The sequence below is a fragment of the Geotrypetes seraphini genome, chromosome 8 (assembly GCF_902459505.1).
Source record: "Geotrypetes seraphini chromosome 8, aGeoSer1.1, whole genome shotgun sequence".
NCBI classification, from domain to species: domain Eukaryota; kingdom Metazoa; phylum Chordata; class Amphibia; order Gymnophiona; family Dermophiidae; genus Geotrypetes; species Geotrypetes seraphini.
In genome coordinates, this window is record NC_047091.1 from 145,618,246 (window position 1) to 145,634,898 (window position 16,653).

At 40.5% G+C, this 16,653-nt stretch overlaps 1 protein-coding gene across 18 annotated transcripts in view; it reads left to right on the plus strand.

Annotated features, from left to right (window-relative positions):
* Nucleotides 1–16,653, plus strand: part of RIMBP2 (RIMS binding protein 2) — a 598,797-nt gene that overhangs the window by 510,994 nt on the left and 71,150 nt on the right. For 11 of the 18 annotated variants that reach the window (XM_033956341.1, XM_033956346.1, XM_033956345.1 and 8 more), the window contains 2 exons: nucleotides 7,687–7,839; nucleotides 9,316–9,500. In XM_033956341.1, the coding sequence (XP_033812232.1) occupies nucleotides 7,687–7,839; nucleotides 9,316–9,500 (338 nt within the window). Of the gene's footprint in view, nucleotides 1–7,686; nucleotides 7,840–8,230; nucleotides 8,295–9,315; nucleotides 9,501–16,653 lie in introns of those variants that run through there. The other 7 variants (XM_033956347.1, XM_033956350.1, XM_033956358.1 and 4 more) reach the window with 2 other exon arrangements.

Genomic DNA, 16,653 nt, shown 5'->3' on the forward strand with positions numbered 1-16,653 from the left:
GGCATTCACATGAGCAATCAATGGGCAGCTCTACTGGCTATGTGTACAATGTACAGTCTGTTATAGGGGAAAACACCCTCCAGGGATTCAAGACAAAGCTGGACAAGTTCCTGCTAAACTGGAACAAACGCAGGTGAGGCTGGACTCATTTAGAGCACAGGTCTTTGACCTAAGGGTCGCCGCGTGAGCGGACTGCTGGGCACGATGGACCACTGGTCTAACCCAGCAGCGGCAATTCTTATGGTTCTTATATAATAATAATAATTTATTTCTTATATACCGCTATACCCTAAGTTCGAAGCAGTTTACAATGAGGGTCGTGCCGAGAGAGAGTGCAGTGTTTAAGTTACATGTGAATGTGGTGCCACGTAGCCTCGAACGCTTACAGCAGCTGTTGATGTAAGTGATCAGGGTATTTGATTGCTCCAATTCTTATTTGGAGGATTTTCTGTGATAACAATCTTGCGGTTTTTTTTCCCCCCCTCTAATTTCAGTTTTTCATTTATTATCCCCTCTGTTTTGTGGTTTCACTGATCTCTGGATAAGGCAATTCATTGCTGGCTATGATAGACAACATATATAGGGAGGGTAGTTTTCAAAGCATTTCCATAGGTTAATGTGGCTCTTATACAGTTGAACAAAGCAAAAATTTGGCAAAAACTTCAAGTCCCCTTTCAAAACAGACACGGCACTTAATCCAAAAGTTAGTAAAGGGACAAATCAGTGCGGGCCAAAAAGTTTGATAATAAATACATAGAAAATACTTTTAAAGCCCCAGGCAGGAAGCTTATAGGTGACCAGCACCAGGTTAATAACCTAAATAAGTCCTGCCCCGTACATCATCTAGTCCTTTGCAAAAATGCATTCAAACATCCGATGAGGCAAACACTCAAAATCAGTGTTGAAAGGGGAGAGAAGGGAAAAAGACGGTTCAAAAATCCATCCCCTAGTGAAAAACAATCAAATAATATCAAATCTTTACAATAAACTATAATGTCCAAATAATATTGGTGAGAAAAGACTTATCTGAAGCACAGAAGGTTCCTGTCATGGCTTATACAGTTGACCACACAATATGAGAATAAGCATGAGTGCATATAGCGGTGACATCCCACATTTTTCATGAACACGAGGGCCACCAAAAGATTTCAAGCTTACACATACTACCAATTTTGTAAACTGCCTTGACCTGCTTCTTCAGACTTGGTAATAAACATTAATACTAATAATGATTCTACAACACTTCAAGGATATGTTTTAAAAACTCACTTTATTTTGGATTGTCGACAGTAGGTGGAGAGGAAAGCGGTGACTGAGTTCAAATAAGCGTGGGATGAACACAGAGGATCTAGAATCAGAAAATAATATTAAGTATTGAACTAAGGTCAGTACTGGGCAGACTTGCACGGTCTGTGTCTGTGTATGGCCGTTTGGGGGAGGATGGACTGGAGAGGGCTTCAATGGCTGGGAGGGTTTAGATGGGATGGAGTAGGTTTTAAAGGAGATTTCGGAAGTTGGAACCCAAGCACAATACTGGGTAGAGCTTTGGATTCTTGCCCAGAAATAGCTAAGAAGAAGAAATTTTAAAAAATTTAAATTGAATCAGGTTGGGTAGACTGGATGGACCATTCGGGACTTTATCTGCCGTCATCTACTATGTTACTATGTAGCAAACTCCTGAGTAATATACTTAAAAGATTGTTTGCAGTTATTATATCAGTTAGGCAAGATTGAAATTAACACATTTACAGGATTTGAAGAACATTTTGGCCAACTGTTTGAGGGCCACAATGGAGGACTGGGGGGGGGGGGGGGCTGCACATTGGAGACCACGGATATATAGATTTTTAGATTTATTACTTTTCTATACCCAAGGTCAAGGCAAGTTACATATTAGTTACATAAGTATATAAGCATTCCCATACTGCAATCGGTCCATCGACCTATTGCAGTATTTTATCGAGCTCAGCATCTGATTTCCATTAATGGCCAATCTAGGTCACAAGAACCCAGCAGAGTATATAGAATCCATTCTGCATATCCTAGAAATAAGCAATGGATTTTCTCCACCTTATAAATGTTTTATGGACCTTTCTTCCAGGAAACTGTCCAAATCTTTTTTTTTTTAATATACCTTGTTAGGTAAACAGCTTTTACCACATTCTCTGGTAATAAATTCCAGAGCTTAATTACATTGAGAGAAGAATTATTTTCTCTCATTTGTTTTAAATGTACTATTTTGTAACTTCATTGCATGCCCCCTAGTCCTTGTTCTTTTGGAAAGAGTAAACAAGCAATTTGTGTCTATTTGTTTCATTTCACTTATTTATTTTATAGACCTCTATCATATCGAGCTGGAGAGCCCTAGTTTTTGTAATCCTTTCCACATAAGAGTATTGTTCGGCCTTGCACCAAACTATCTTGTGGATTCGTTCACATTTGTAAATTTAAAAAACTCTCGCCGCACGAATGATGTATTTACCTTTCTTTCAGTTAAAGACTGTCAATATAAAAAATATCATCAACATCTTATGTTGTTTCTAGCAGCATTATGGGATAAAGATTTTAATTCTCTAATAGTGACTTCTTGTTCTTATCATTTTAGGAAACAATTGGAAATGTATTTGTTTGCAAGGCTTTTAGGAAATTAATGTATTATATTCAATTGCATATGTGTAGTTTTCTTATTTTATTTTGTAAACCACATAGAACTTAACGGTTTTGTGATATAGAAATAAATTGTTAAATTATGTTTGCTCTTCTCTATACCTTTTCTAATCCAGCTACAGTGGTACCTCGGAATCCGAACGCCCCAGATCTCGAACGATTTGGAATCCAAACTCTTTTTTTTCCTTCATTTTTGCCCCGGAATCCGAACGCTGCTTTGTAATCCAAACTGCAAGCAGTGCTCAGCCCAAAGCTTCCCCTCTAACGCAGCTTCCTGTTTCCACCTGGGAGGGAAGCTTTGGGCTAAACACCACTAGCAGCTGCTGTTGCCAATCTTGCTGTCTTTCATGCTGGGGATCCCGATCTTGCTGCCTCTGCTGCTGGGGGTCCTGATCTTGCTGCCTTTGTTACTAGGGGTCCCGATCTTGCTGCTTCTGCCAGGTTGGCCCGATCTTGCAGAGTTTATGGGACCAAGGAACGGATTAATCCAGTTTCTATTCTTTTCAATGGGAAAACTTGTTTTGGAACTCGAACGGGGTTCTGGAACAGATTAAGTTCGGATTCCAAGGTACCACTGTATATCATTTTTGAGATGCAGAGATCAGAATTGCACACAATATTTGAAGAGAGGGGTTGTGTAGGTAGAGCAGTATTGGCAAACTATGAGGCATGCAGTAGAGTTATGGATGAATTGAAGGGGGAGAATATGGTTTAGCAGAAGGCCAGTGAGAAGCAGGTTGCTGTAGTCTAGGCAAGAGGTGATGAGGGTATGGATGAGGGTCTTAGCAGTGTGCTCAGAAAAGAAGGGTCAAATTTTGGGGAAATATAGAGAAATTGACGACAGGTTTTGGTGGTCTGTTGGATTTGTGAAGAAAAAGAGAGGGATGAGTCAAAAATCACCCCAAGGTTGCGAGCCAATGGGATAGGGAGGATGAGGGTGTTGTTTACAGAAATAGAGACTGGGGGGGTAAAGAGAGGTGGGTTTAGGAGGAAAGGTAAGGAGCTCAGTCTTGGCCATGTTTAATTTTAGATGGTGGTGACAAGCGTGTGCCACAAAAGAAGCCATCGTAGCTGCTTTAATTCCTAAAGCCAGCGTCTCAAATTGCCTTTTCAGGACCACATTATAAGAACATAGAAATTGCAATACTGGGACAAACCAAAGGCCCATCGAGCCCAGTATCCTGTTTCTAACAGTGACCAACCCAAGTCTCAAGTATCTAGTTAGATCACAAGTAGTAAAACAGATTTTATGCTAGTTTTCCTAGGAATAAGCATTGAATTTCCCCAAGCCATCTCAATAATGTCCTATGGACTTCTCTTTTAGAAAATTATCCAAACCTTTTTAAAACCCAGCTAAGCTAATTGATTTACCACGTTCTCTGGCAACAAATTACAGTCTACTTATTGTGTGAAGAAATATTTTCTCTGGTTTGTTTAAAATTTAAATCTACTACTTAGTAGCTACATTACATGTCCCTTACTCCTAGTATTTCTGAAAAGAGTGAACAAGCGATTCACATCTACCCTTTCCACTCCACTCAGTATTTTATAGACCTTTATCATATCCATCTCTTCTCCAAGCTGAAGAGCCCTAGCTGCTTTTGCTCTTCTCTGCACCTTTTCTAATTCTGATACACTCCCCCCTCCCGATTCATGGTTTTAGGGCTCACGATTTCAATTATTCGCAATTTTCTAAAACTGGAATCACCTCCACCTCCCTCACTTCTCCCAGACCTCCAGACCTTACCTGGTGGTCTAGCAGTCTTTTGAGGTAGGAACGATCTTCCTATGCGCCTGCTCCGTGCAGATCATGCATCCAAAATGGCTGCCATGAGTTCCTGTTGTAGTCACTAGGAACTAGAACGGTGAGCAGAAAGTCTTTGCAGGCCGCCTTTGGCTCATGGGCCTTGAAATGAAGCCCACTGCTCTATAGGGCGCCTAACTTAATTGACAAAATCCCCTTAATAGCTTCAATAGTTGAAAAAAAAAATTAATTAGGCGATAGGCACCTACCTGATTTTATAAAAGGTAGGCATCTATTGCATGGCGCTTAGCGGCACCTAACACCTATATGGGTGTTTTTATGGGTGGAGGATAACTTAGATGCCAGAAATGTAGGTGAGGGTTTTAAAGGCCTACATTTCAGGTGCCTACATTTTTGGAGACTCGCGCTTAGGGGCACCTAAGTTTTTACATAAGGGCTGCTAGGTGCAAGTCTGTAAATGGTGTCTTAGTGTGATCAACATATGACTGGCACCATTTTTCTAGGCACCAGCCGAATTAGGCACCATTTACAGAATCCGAGCCTCAGTTCCTATATGACTAAGACTCTGTTGGACTATTTAACAGAATTTATAAATGTTTACTTTCAAATTGAGATGTATAGTGTAAAAAGGTATGAGTATATTAATTGGTCTTTTTTTAATCCGTTTTTGATTTTTTTTGTACCATTTTTATTATTTTCCTAATTTTGTAAAATTTTGATGATCACGTACAGGGCTCGATTTATTAGGTAGTGTTTAGTAACACTAAGGCCCTTATTCTATAAACAGCACCCTAACTAGCACCTAAGTTAAGAGGGAAACACCATTTGAGTTCTTTTTAAGAGATTTCCAGGCACCTAAAAAAAAACGGTGCCAGAATCATACCCCTGTAGGCCTAACACCGGAAGTGGCATTTAGGTACTGGTAAGTGCCATTGTAGGTGCGATTCACATCAAAGATAGGTACCAGAAATATAGGCCTTGAAAACCCTGGCCTACATTTCTGGTGCCTACCTTTGCCGGAGGCACGATTCTCTAAACAGCGCCATCGCATGATTGACATGCAACCGGTGGCCGCCGACATTGGCAGTGTTTAGACTAGAGATTCTGGGCCTAACTGCCTCTTTTATCAAGCTGTAAATGCACCAGAATCCGTAGGGATTCAATGGGTTTTGATGCACTCACTACTGTTCAAAAATGTACAGGTTCTACATGCAATTGAATTAAATTGATAATAATCAAGAGGAAAAGACCTCAGAAGCCTGCACCATAAGGAATAATAAATTCCAGCAATGGTTTCTCAGCAGGACAGGTTCTCTATCATTGGTCTTAAAAACCGATTACTAAAGAAATTTGTTTTTTGTTTAACAGTGTATTCAACACCTGCACATTTTAATCGGTATTAGTAATGTATTGCACTTATCTGAATTAAGGGCCCTTATCATTAATTCAGAAAAGTGCAATACATTACTAATACCGATTAAAATGTGCAGGTGTTGAATACACTGTTAAACAAAAAACAAATTTCTTTAGTAATCTGTTTTGAGAGGTTTTTAAGACCAATGATAGAGAACCTGTCCTGCTGAGAAACCATTGCTGGAATTTATTATTCCTTATGGTGCAGGCTTCTGAGGTCTTTTCCTCTTGATTATTATCAATTTAATTCAATTGCATGTAGAACCTGTACATTTTTGATCTGTTTGTTACATTGAAGAGGTTCTGATCCATTTCTGCACTCACTACTGTGGCATGGTAAAAGTAGCCCTAATACACATTTGAAAGCAGACTTTATTTTAATTAATTTTTTTTATTTATAAATAAGGCACATTAACGCAGTAGCATACTTTAGTAAATCTAGCCCTTATTGTGTTGTTTTCTACTTTTTGATTCTTGCAAAGTGCTTTGGATAGCTTTGTCTGTAGGATGTATAATAAAGATATAAACTAAATACTAAGCACAGATTGTGTGCTTGAAAAGTTTTTGAATATAATAGTGCTATAAGTAATCAACATGGACAAGTTCTCTGTATTAGTAGAGCACTACAGCTCATTCTCCAGCGAGTCCTGTAGTTTCCGGGCCCGATATTCTGTGGGTAGGAACAGGTCTGGTCTAATAACTGCACAATGCCGACATTTACAGCATGCTAAGTGCATGGTGGAAAACATGGTCGCATCTGTGCTGTTGACAATGCAGGAAAGGTTGTTCCAGTTGAAAAGAATTTCCACACCCTGAAATGCCCCTTCCGAAACCCCCTTATCCCTACTAGATGGGCCTTCAGATATTCCTCACCCCTAATACTTACCACGAGGTCTCCCTGTTGGGTCGTGAGGGGCAGGGGAAGCACCGGAGCAATTCCCAGGTGTTCCTACTTCTTCCCTGCATGGGTTAAAAATTGTGCCTCTGACTCCAAGCATAAATCTTGTGGTACTCTCGCTGTGATCAGGCTGACAAATGCAGAACATATTTTTTTTATGTATAATTTTTTTTTAATATACCCCTTCTGAACTTGTAGAAAATTAAAACCTTGGACAAAAGGTACACTAGTTCAAAGCTGAACAAGTATTATTGCTCTGTAAGTTCACTTGGAATAGTAGAAATAAAAGTCAAATAACAGATGGTAGGCAATACTTTTTTATTGGACTAATGGTGCATTTGTGTCAGTTTTCAAGAGCTATGTTCTTGGGCAGGTCCATGCAGGGTTGGCTCTGTTGTTTTTATTAAACATTTTTATTAAAGCAACAGCCTTTCTGTTCAGGGTGATAATGCAAAGCTACATTATGATATGACTTCATCATGACTGAAATGTTGATAGTGTACAATGAAGGCCAATATCCATTATCGCACAACAGCAAAAATAAGAAGTATATCAGTACTTAAAAATAAACTCCTCTAGTGCTGTTTATTTAATACTGCTAGTGTGTTTCAGCCGTGAGCACTATGCTATAATATAATTTCAGAGTACAGAAATACAGTGAAATGATTATAGCTGGAAGACTGTGCTCTGTAATGGCCAAGAGATTTGTTGGCACGTGCAACCATTTGCATTCCGGCAAGAAATTCCCCTCAGTCGGCTGCTTTAGCAGTCTACCTTGCGTAAATCTTTAAAAGAAATTTGCCACAGTTATATAGGAATCTGGAGAAAGGCCCTTTACCCTTCAGATACTTGTATAGGATAGTTTAGAAGGGCTTGCAGAGGTCCTATCTCCTGCAGAAGATTATAAGGTATGTTTAATAGAACATTCCCTTTTTCTCCATAGAAATTACAATGGACAGTAACAGTGAAGGCGGTCGGTCTCGGTCAGGTAGTGAGGGAAATATTTCACCTGTAAAAGAAGAGGCTTATTATCGCAGCACTGGTGGACACAGGAAATGGCCTCTACAGCGTACCAGGGCCTCTGATCATAGATACGGTATGCCGAAACTTCTTCATGCTTTATGACAGATATTTTAGAGCTGGGTGCTAATGAGACAACGTTGCATGTAATGCAGACTTTGAGGAGAACTGACAGCTCTCCAAGTTCCATGCTCCAGGTAAGTTCTTTCAGCGCAGCTGGTTGTTAGAAGAGCATGAAATTCATTCACTCCTTCCTATAACTGCCATACAACCAGCTTTTCATAATAAACAAGTCAAAGTGCACTGCATTGCATGACCCTCTGTTAACCCACCTCCTCCCATCACTACAAAACACGAAAGAAACATGTAGCTCTGAGAATGTGTGCACTCATCAATTAATTTCACTGTACATCACTCAAGGACAGCAGATAATGTTGTAGATTTCTGACTGAAGTTCTTGTATCTAGGCTCATGGAAGTGCTAACAAATTTGCTACCAGGGATTTCAGAGTCTCCCAGCCTTGCAACGTAGGTACATAAAATGCTAATACGCCACCCTCACACATGACGCAAACCTTATGTATGCTGGTGTACTTAGATTAGGAAGATTTTAGAAAGGCAAACATATAATACAATAAAAAAAGTAATTTCTGTTCAAATATAAGAAGCCATGAACAGCTTTCATATATGGATGCCAGGGTCACTGTTTGTTGATTCATCAGCACAGATGGGATGAGAGTTAGTGGATAATTATACACCTTCCAAGCTTTTCACAGCTCATTAGACAAGGATTTTGAGTCCCTCCCCCCTTATTCAACAGAACTGTTTAAGAACAAAATTGAAAAAAAAAAAATATTCAGCTTTCAAGTACAGCAGAATAAGGAATGCAAGAAATTAAATCAGTTGTAAATTTGGTCTCCATCTTGACTGTGCATGCTTCACTTTGTGCTATATACAGTACGTTAGTTTTACAGGAAAATTAATATACAGTAATTGCTTTATTTACAAAGTGACCTGATTCACCAGCTTGCCTGTTTTAGAGATAGCAAATGCAGAAAACATATCCAAGTATTGTTCTCATATTTTGCTCTTCCAAGCTTATACTTGTGAATGTTGCTACATTATTTGGAGAACTCCTAGGTATGATTTGGGGGTGGATATGGAGGCAAGTACTCTCCTCCCATCACTGCCAATATGAACTCCCTGCTCCTGCTTTTCCTCAAAGTAAAAGCAAACTGTGCCTATAAACCTGCTTCTTGATTGGATAAGTGCATAGAAATGAAAATAATACAATTCCTCATTACTTCACTGAGAGCTAGTGCTTTCAGGATCAGTAAGGGATGGGTGCATCTATTGGCCTATCAGCACTACTGATGGCATCCTTTCAGTTCTTTTACTGGCAAGGAGTAGTTGGCTGACAAAAATGTGTGGATAGGGATGGAACATAGTGGAAAGAACTAAGAACTAATCATGGAACGTGGACAGAACTTAACTTTTTTTTCACAGGGATGATTAGACTTGTTGACTATGTGTCTAATCATCTTATTTTATAGATGATTACGGTAGCAGAGACCGTCTCTCCCCAGATGTGTATGAAGAATCAGAGACCGACATGGGTAATGAAGATAATTCAGTCAGAATATTTGTGGCCCTTTTTGACTATGATCCACTGACTATGTCTCCAAATCCTGACGCTGCAGACGAGGAATTACCATTTAAGGAAGGACAAATCATTAAAGTAAGATTTAAATGTTTTAAATTACGTAACAAATTTTCATCACAGTATTTGGATATATTATACTTTTTCACCTTTTGGAGAACAGATATTTATTATTTTTATTTATTTTAATAATTTATATTCCACATATCCTATAATTCTCAGGTACTCAAGCATTTTTCCCTAACTGTCCCAGTGGGCTCCCACTCTATCTAATGTACCTGGGGCAATGGGAATTATGCGACTTGCCCAGGGTCAGAAGGAACAGTGCAGGATTCAAACCCACAACCTCATGGTGCCAAGGCTGTAGCTCTAACCACTGCACCACACATACACATGAGTGTGTATGTGTATGTATGTATGTATACATTGGATATTAAGGTCATTGGATGTCTATTGTTTTAAAATAGGAGGACTGGTGTATATGTATTGTAACCACACTGCAGCCCTAGACCGGGGCTCAACAGCGCTCTCAGTGGTTACCAGCAAAAGTACACCAGCGTGTGACCCGGACTGGAGTCACCCTGCAGGTTTTCCACAAAACCTAATCAAAAACTCAAACACAGTGGATAGAATGGCAAAAGTGAAAATTTTACTTGTTCAAAATAAAAGTCAAAAATGGCATACAGTTCAAAGTAATCAACCAATGTCCCAACTGGAAACGAAATAAAGCCTGAGGCAAACTCTGGCAGCCTTCAGGATTTGTATTCCTCAAGAAACAGTTCTCTCTGTGTCCTGCACTCTCACAGAGCAACTTTATATTACAACTTTCTTTTCTCCCCAAGCCTGCTCCTCAGCAGCACTCAGGTAAGTTCATAGCTTTCAACAGTTCCCAGAGATAATCTTGTTCACTCCAATTCTCCAGGTAAACATATACAAAAATAAAGCCTCCAGCCTGAAAACTGTAGCAGGGCTGGGTAAAGAGGAGTCCATTAAGTTTGGCATCAAAAGCACACAAAACCGCTTTCAAACTTCCCTCCCAGGTGTTGGCAAACTTCTCCCCACTCACTCTTAGCTTCAAACAATTGTCCAGAACAGAAAAGACTTTGTCAGTGACTAGGAGCAGAAAAAAGAACCTAGCCACAACAATAAAAGAAAAGAAAAAACTCACAATAATTCAGCACAGGCTGAGAAGCAGGAATGTAAAATTATGTCCTACCTGTTAATTTTCTTTCCTTTAGAAGCAGCAGATGAATCCAGAGACCAGTGGGATATAGCTCACATCGACCAGCAGGTGGAGATAGAGAACTGATTTCCAGTTGGCTTTATAGCCTGGTGATCCTCCTGTTGAATCAGTTATGCATATTGCCCCAGCATCCCAGTAAAGGAGCATGAGCCGTCAAACCAAAGGAAAAAACTTCATTCCAGTGAAAAATCTTGTAATTAGAAATGTAAGAAACTAATAATAATCACCAACAATCTCCCAACCGAACTCAGAATTTCGAAGAACAAGCGAAAGAGTGCGAGAGAGAGAGAGAGAGAGAGAGAGCCCATCTGGGTGGGGCTCTGGATTCATCTGCTGCTTCTAAAGGAAAGAAAATTAACAGGTAGGACATAATTTTACATTCCTTTGCAAAGCAGCAGATGAATCCAGAGACCAGTGGGATGTAGCAAAGCAAACTCAAACTGGGTGGGAAGCCAAAGTCGCCTCTGCAATCACCGAAGCGCCAAAACTTGCCTCCGCACAGGCTGCCACGTCCAGCCGATAATGCTTAGAAAAGGTGTTCCCTGACGACCAAGTGGCCGCCCGGCAAATTTCCTCCAAAGACATACCACCGGACTCTGCCCACGACGTTGCCAACGCCCGAGTGGAATGTGCACGAAGCTGTTCCGGCACGATCTTCCCTGCCAACAGATAAGCCGACGCAATAGCCTCTTTTACCCAACGAGCTATCGAAGCTTTTGACGCCGCCATACCCTTGTTTGCACCTGCAAAAACCACGAAGAGATGATCCGACCGGCGAAAGTCGTTAGTCACCCCTAAATAATGAAGAATCATACGGCGTACATCCAGTAACCGTAATAACGCGAAACGCGCCCCCCAATCCTCCTTCCGAAAGGCCGGGAGGAATAAACTCTGGTTCACATGAAACGAAGAAACCACTTTAGGAAGAAAGGACGGTACCGTCCGCACCGACACCCCAGCATCCGAAATGCGCAAAAAAGGCTCCCTGCAAGACAGCGCCTGCAGCTCCGACACACGTCTTGCAGACGCCATAGCTACCAAAAATACAGTCTTTAATGTAATATCCTTTAGCGTCGCCGCCGACAGCGGCTCAAATGGCGCCGCCTGCATCCTAGTGAGTACCAGCTTCAAACTCCAAGCTGAACAGGTGCGCCGTACCGGCGGACGGATATGGTGAACCCCCTTAAGGAATCGCACCACATCCGGGTGAGATGCTACTGACGAGCGCGACACCCGGCCTCTATAACATGCAATGGCCGCCACTTGAACCTTAATCGAGTTATAGGCTAACCCTTTAGAAACGCCTTCCTGTAGAAAAGACAGAATAGCCGCCAGAGACGCCTGGAAGGGCGCAATACTCTGCTTCCCGCACCAAGTCTCAAAAACTTTCCAAACTCTAGCATAAGAGGTAGAAGTAGACATCTTCTTCGCTCGAAGAAGAGTGGCAATAACCTGATCCGAATAGCCCTTTTTAGTCAACCGCGACCGTTCAATAGCCAGGCCGTAAGACCAAAGTGGGCCGGATTACCGAAGTTCAGTACTCACCACGCTCTCAGCCCGCCTCCCTCAATCAGGATAAAGCTGGTAATTAATCCAAGCTACCTTACCGGGGCACAGCTCAGCACAGGCAGAAACGTGTTTTTTTTTTTTGTTTTTTTTAACTGGAATGAAGAAACTAACGCTGAGAGCAGGCAAACCCTCAATCACTCGGAGGGGAGGGTGGAGCAGGGACCTGGGAGGGCCCAGGTGTAACTCCTAAAACCGGCACCAATCAGCCAGGCACCCCTATCCAACTGAAGAGCCAAAGGCTCAACAGAGGAGACTATAAGATCACCAATCCACCAGGCACCTTTAGATTCTAGGAGCTAGAGAAATAGCTCCACCACCGCTGGGAGATAGAGCAAAACTGATTCAACAGGAGGATCACCAGGCTATAAAGCCAACTGGAAATCAGTTCTCTATCTCCACATGCTGGTCGATGTGAGCTATATCCCACTGGTCTCTGGATTCATCTGCTGCTTTGCAAAGGAACTGCCAATCCTCATGGCTTTCCTTGCAGAATAATCACATACACACTGGCTCCTGCTGCAAAAGGTGGGGAGGACCTCAGCTTCCTCCACACCCGGGTCTAAGGCATTGCCCTAGCTTGCCAGACATGCCTTACTTGGGAAAAACCTCTTATCTTCCTCTCACCTCCTTAACCAAGAGCAAACTACTGACTGTAAAGGAAAGAGGCCACACCCTACTCTACCTGCACCTGATCTCCCCTGGGCTCCTCTTTGGCTCCCTCCAGTGGGCTTTAATAAAAACACAGGGACCAAGGCAGGCTCAGAGCCTGACCGGTCACAATATCTAAATATACACCAGTCCTCCTATTTTAAAACAATAGACATCCAATGACCTCAACAAAAGAGAGTGGTCCATTCATGGAGGGTAATTTGTACCAGAAAAAAAAATCAGTCAAGAGCTCTTTATTCAGATATATCCAAATTAAATTTACACAAAACTTAAACGTGTTTGATGTATACAATGGAGCTTAGATGATGACTCCAACTGTGCAGAATTGGGCAGACTTGCACAATCTATGTCCCATATAGTACAATTCAGTTTAGGATAGGCTGGTGAGAACTTTGAAAGAAATTTCAGTAATTTGGAACATGAGGACAGTGCTGGGGAGTCTTTTATGGTCCTTGTCCTGCCAATGACAAGATGATTTAGATAGGCTGGAGTGTGCTTCAATGGTAACTCCAGAAGTTGGAACCTAAGGACGGTACCAGGTGGTCTTCTATGGTCTATGCCCCAGAAATGTCAAAGAAAGAAAGACAATTTAATCATGGCTATTGGGCAGACTGGATGAACCATAGGTCTTTTATCTGCCATCTATTACTATGTTATTTTCTGAGAAGTCTCTACACCATCAGAATATTAATTATAAAAACAATTATCAAGACAGGAAGAACACTACCCTTACCTAACAACATGAACCATCAAGTTCAATATTCTGTAGCCAATCTTGAGTCACTTGGACATACATGGCCAATCCAAATGAGAAGATAGAATTCTTATTGCTCACTCCCAGAAGTAGGAAGCAGTAAGGGGAACATTCTATAAAAGGTACCTAAAGCTGGGTTTTACTAAGCAGTTCATAATTGAAGCCAATTTACTAATTAAGGGCTCCTTTTACTGAGCAGCTGGTGAGGTAAATGCTCCATCGCTCATAGGAATTCAATGAACGTACAAAGAAGGGCAACAAAAATGATAAACGGGAAGGGATGACTTTCCTACAAGGAAAGGTTAAAGCAGGTAGGGCTCAAGGGGTGATATGATGGCGGTCTATGAAATACTGAATGGAGTGGAAAGAGTAGATGTAAAGCACTTTGTTTACTCTTTCCAAAAATACTAGGAGGCAAGAAATGAAGCTACTAGTAGTAGATTGAAAACAAACCGGAGAAAATATTTCTTCACACAATGTGTACTTAAACTTTGGAATGTGTTGCCAGAGAATCTGGTGAAATCACTTAGCTTAGTTAGATGGCTTGGGGTTAAGTAGCATAAAATCTGTTTTGGTACTTGGGACCTGGGATTAGCCACTGCTGGAAACAGGATACTGGGCTTGATGGACCTTTAGTCTGTCCCAGTATGGCAATTCTTAGAAAAAAACTGAAAACCCAAATGGGTTATAATAGCCTTCGAGGACTAATGAGGGATAACCCCGCCTTGGAGGTTTCCAAATCTACAGTCCAGCTGCCTTCTGACTGTGCAGGCTTTAAGATGACTTTCTCAGTCAGGTCCCTACTTTATGACTATGAGCCACCCACATATCCACCACCAGTGTTCTTTTGCTGATAAGGGGGTAAGCATGATATGCTTTCAACTCCATTGACAAGGAAATTGCAAGGGATGTGTCTGTTCCACTTAACAAAACAATAACAGCACACCTCCCCCAACAGTTTAAAGCTGCTTCCCAGTACTACCCAATGCTATATTAGGAGCCAGCACCCAAGAAGGGGATCTAAGTTCAATGTGTTGAAATCCTGTGGTGTGTGGTGGCAGCAAGAAAGGCAGTAGAATGTTGAGAAAACAGAAAATGAATGAGACGGGTAAGTCCTGTCATAATGCCTCTGTGCTGCTCCATTGTGCAGCATTGTATGCAATTTTGGTGGTCACATCTGAAAATACTGTATGTGCAATATAAATAATATAATATGGAGATGGAATGTCTCCCCTCTTAGCAAAGCAAAGAGGCTAGGGCTTTTCAACTTTGTGGGAGACACACAGGAGGGGGATATGATAGAAGTCTATAACATACGAGTAGATTGTCAAAAAGTACAAAGAAAAGGGGCATACAATTAACTTATTAACTAAGTAGTACATTTTAAACAAATTGAAGAAAAGTTCTGGACTTTACCAAGGGATGTGGTAAAAACTGTTAATGTACCTAATTAAAAAAAAACAAAGCAAAACAGAACTCATGGCTTTGAACTGTGCAGCTATATTACCTGAAATCAAACAATTTGGCTTTACATGGACAAATCATAGACTACAATATTTAGGTGTTTTCTTTGCCCCCACAATTGACGAATCTATTGAATACAATACAGAATATATTTTAAATACTGTCAAAGAATTGACTAACAAATGGTCTCCTCTCAACATCTCTTAGTGGGGGAGATTAGAAACAATAAAGATGATGATTGTACCTAAAGTCAATTATATTTTAAATATGATCCCTATGCTATTCAAACCGGATATCTACTGTCAAATCGAAAAACTGTTGGCAGGATTTCTTTGGCGCAGTAAACAACCGTGCATCGCATTGAAGAAACTTAAAGTGGCTAAGGACAAAGGAGGGGTGAATTTCCTGACTTTCATGGCTACCATATAGCCTTTCTAATGAGACAATCTACTCTATAGCTTATTCCTCCTCCTACTGAGGAATCACCAGCGTGGTTACTACTGGAACAACACATTTGCGGAGCAAATATATTTAAAATATAATATGCAAAATTACTCTAATAAGAAAGGGAACTTTTAAATTTGATTATTGTTTCCACTAATAAAGGTATACTTACTATTGATAAGTTAGTACCAGTGAAATGGAACGCAACTAACACTGTTTCTATATGGCACAATGAAAATATTAAGATCCAAGGTAATACTATTAGCTGGAAAATATGGCAAATGAAAGGCATATGGAACTTACATCGTCTAGTTAAAAATGATGAATGGATGACATTCAATGACATAATGACACTGTATAATATTCCTGGTCACTTGTTTTACCAGTGGACACAATTAAGGCACTGTCTTACAAAGAACTATATAGATTTATCCTCCAGGAATGTTCAACTAGATGTTCTAATGTATTGTAAAAAAATTATATAATGGGAAAGGAATTGCTTCCAACTGGTATAAGTTAATACAAGTACATTCTTTTGGCAATCCTGAACTGACTGAATCAGCTTGGAATGCAAATTCGGCACAACTATTGATTCTAACAGTTGGAAAATGGTTTGGATACAAGCATTTAAAACCTCACTCCTACAATCCATCTACTTTATTTTGCACCATGCTCACTGGACCCCACATAAGTTAGCCAAACTAAATGTAGATCAATCTGATAAATGCTGGTCCTGCAATAAAGCTCCAGGTTCACTGCCACTTATGCTCTATGATTGTGAACTACTGCAAACATACCTGACATTTGAAAATTTTAATAACGGGGTTATGTGAATCTGAGTCGTCACTATCAATGGATGACCATAAAGCTAAACTACTCCGTATCCTTTTATACCTAGCGATTAAGAATGTATTATCATCATGGAAAGACCTATCTAAGGTTGATTCAAACATGTGGTGGAATTCAGTGTGCATGTCTTTTAAATACGAAAAGGTATTTGCGGAAAAATTAATATCCACTAAGAATTTTACTAAGCTATGGTTACCTGTAAGAAATTATTGTAACTATTAGTTTCCTGTGTACTGTCT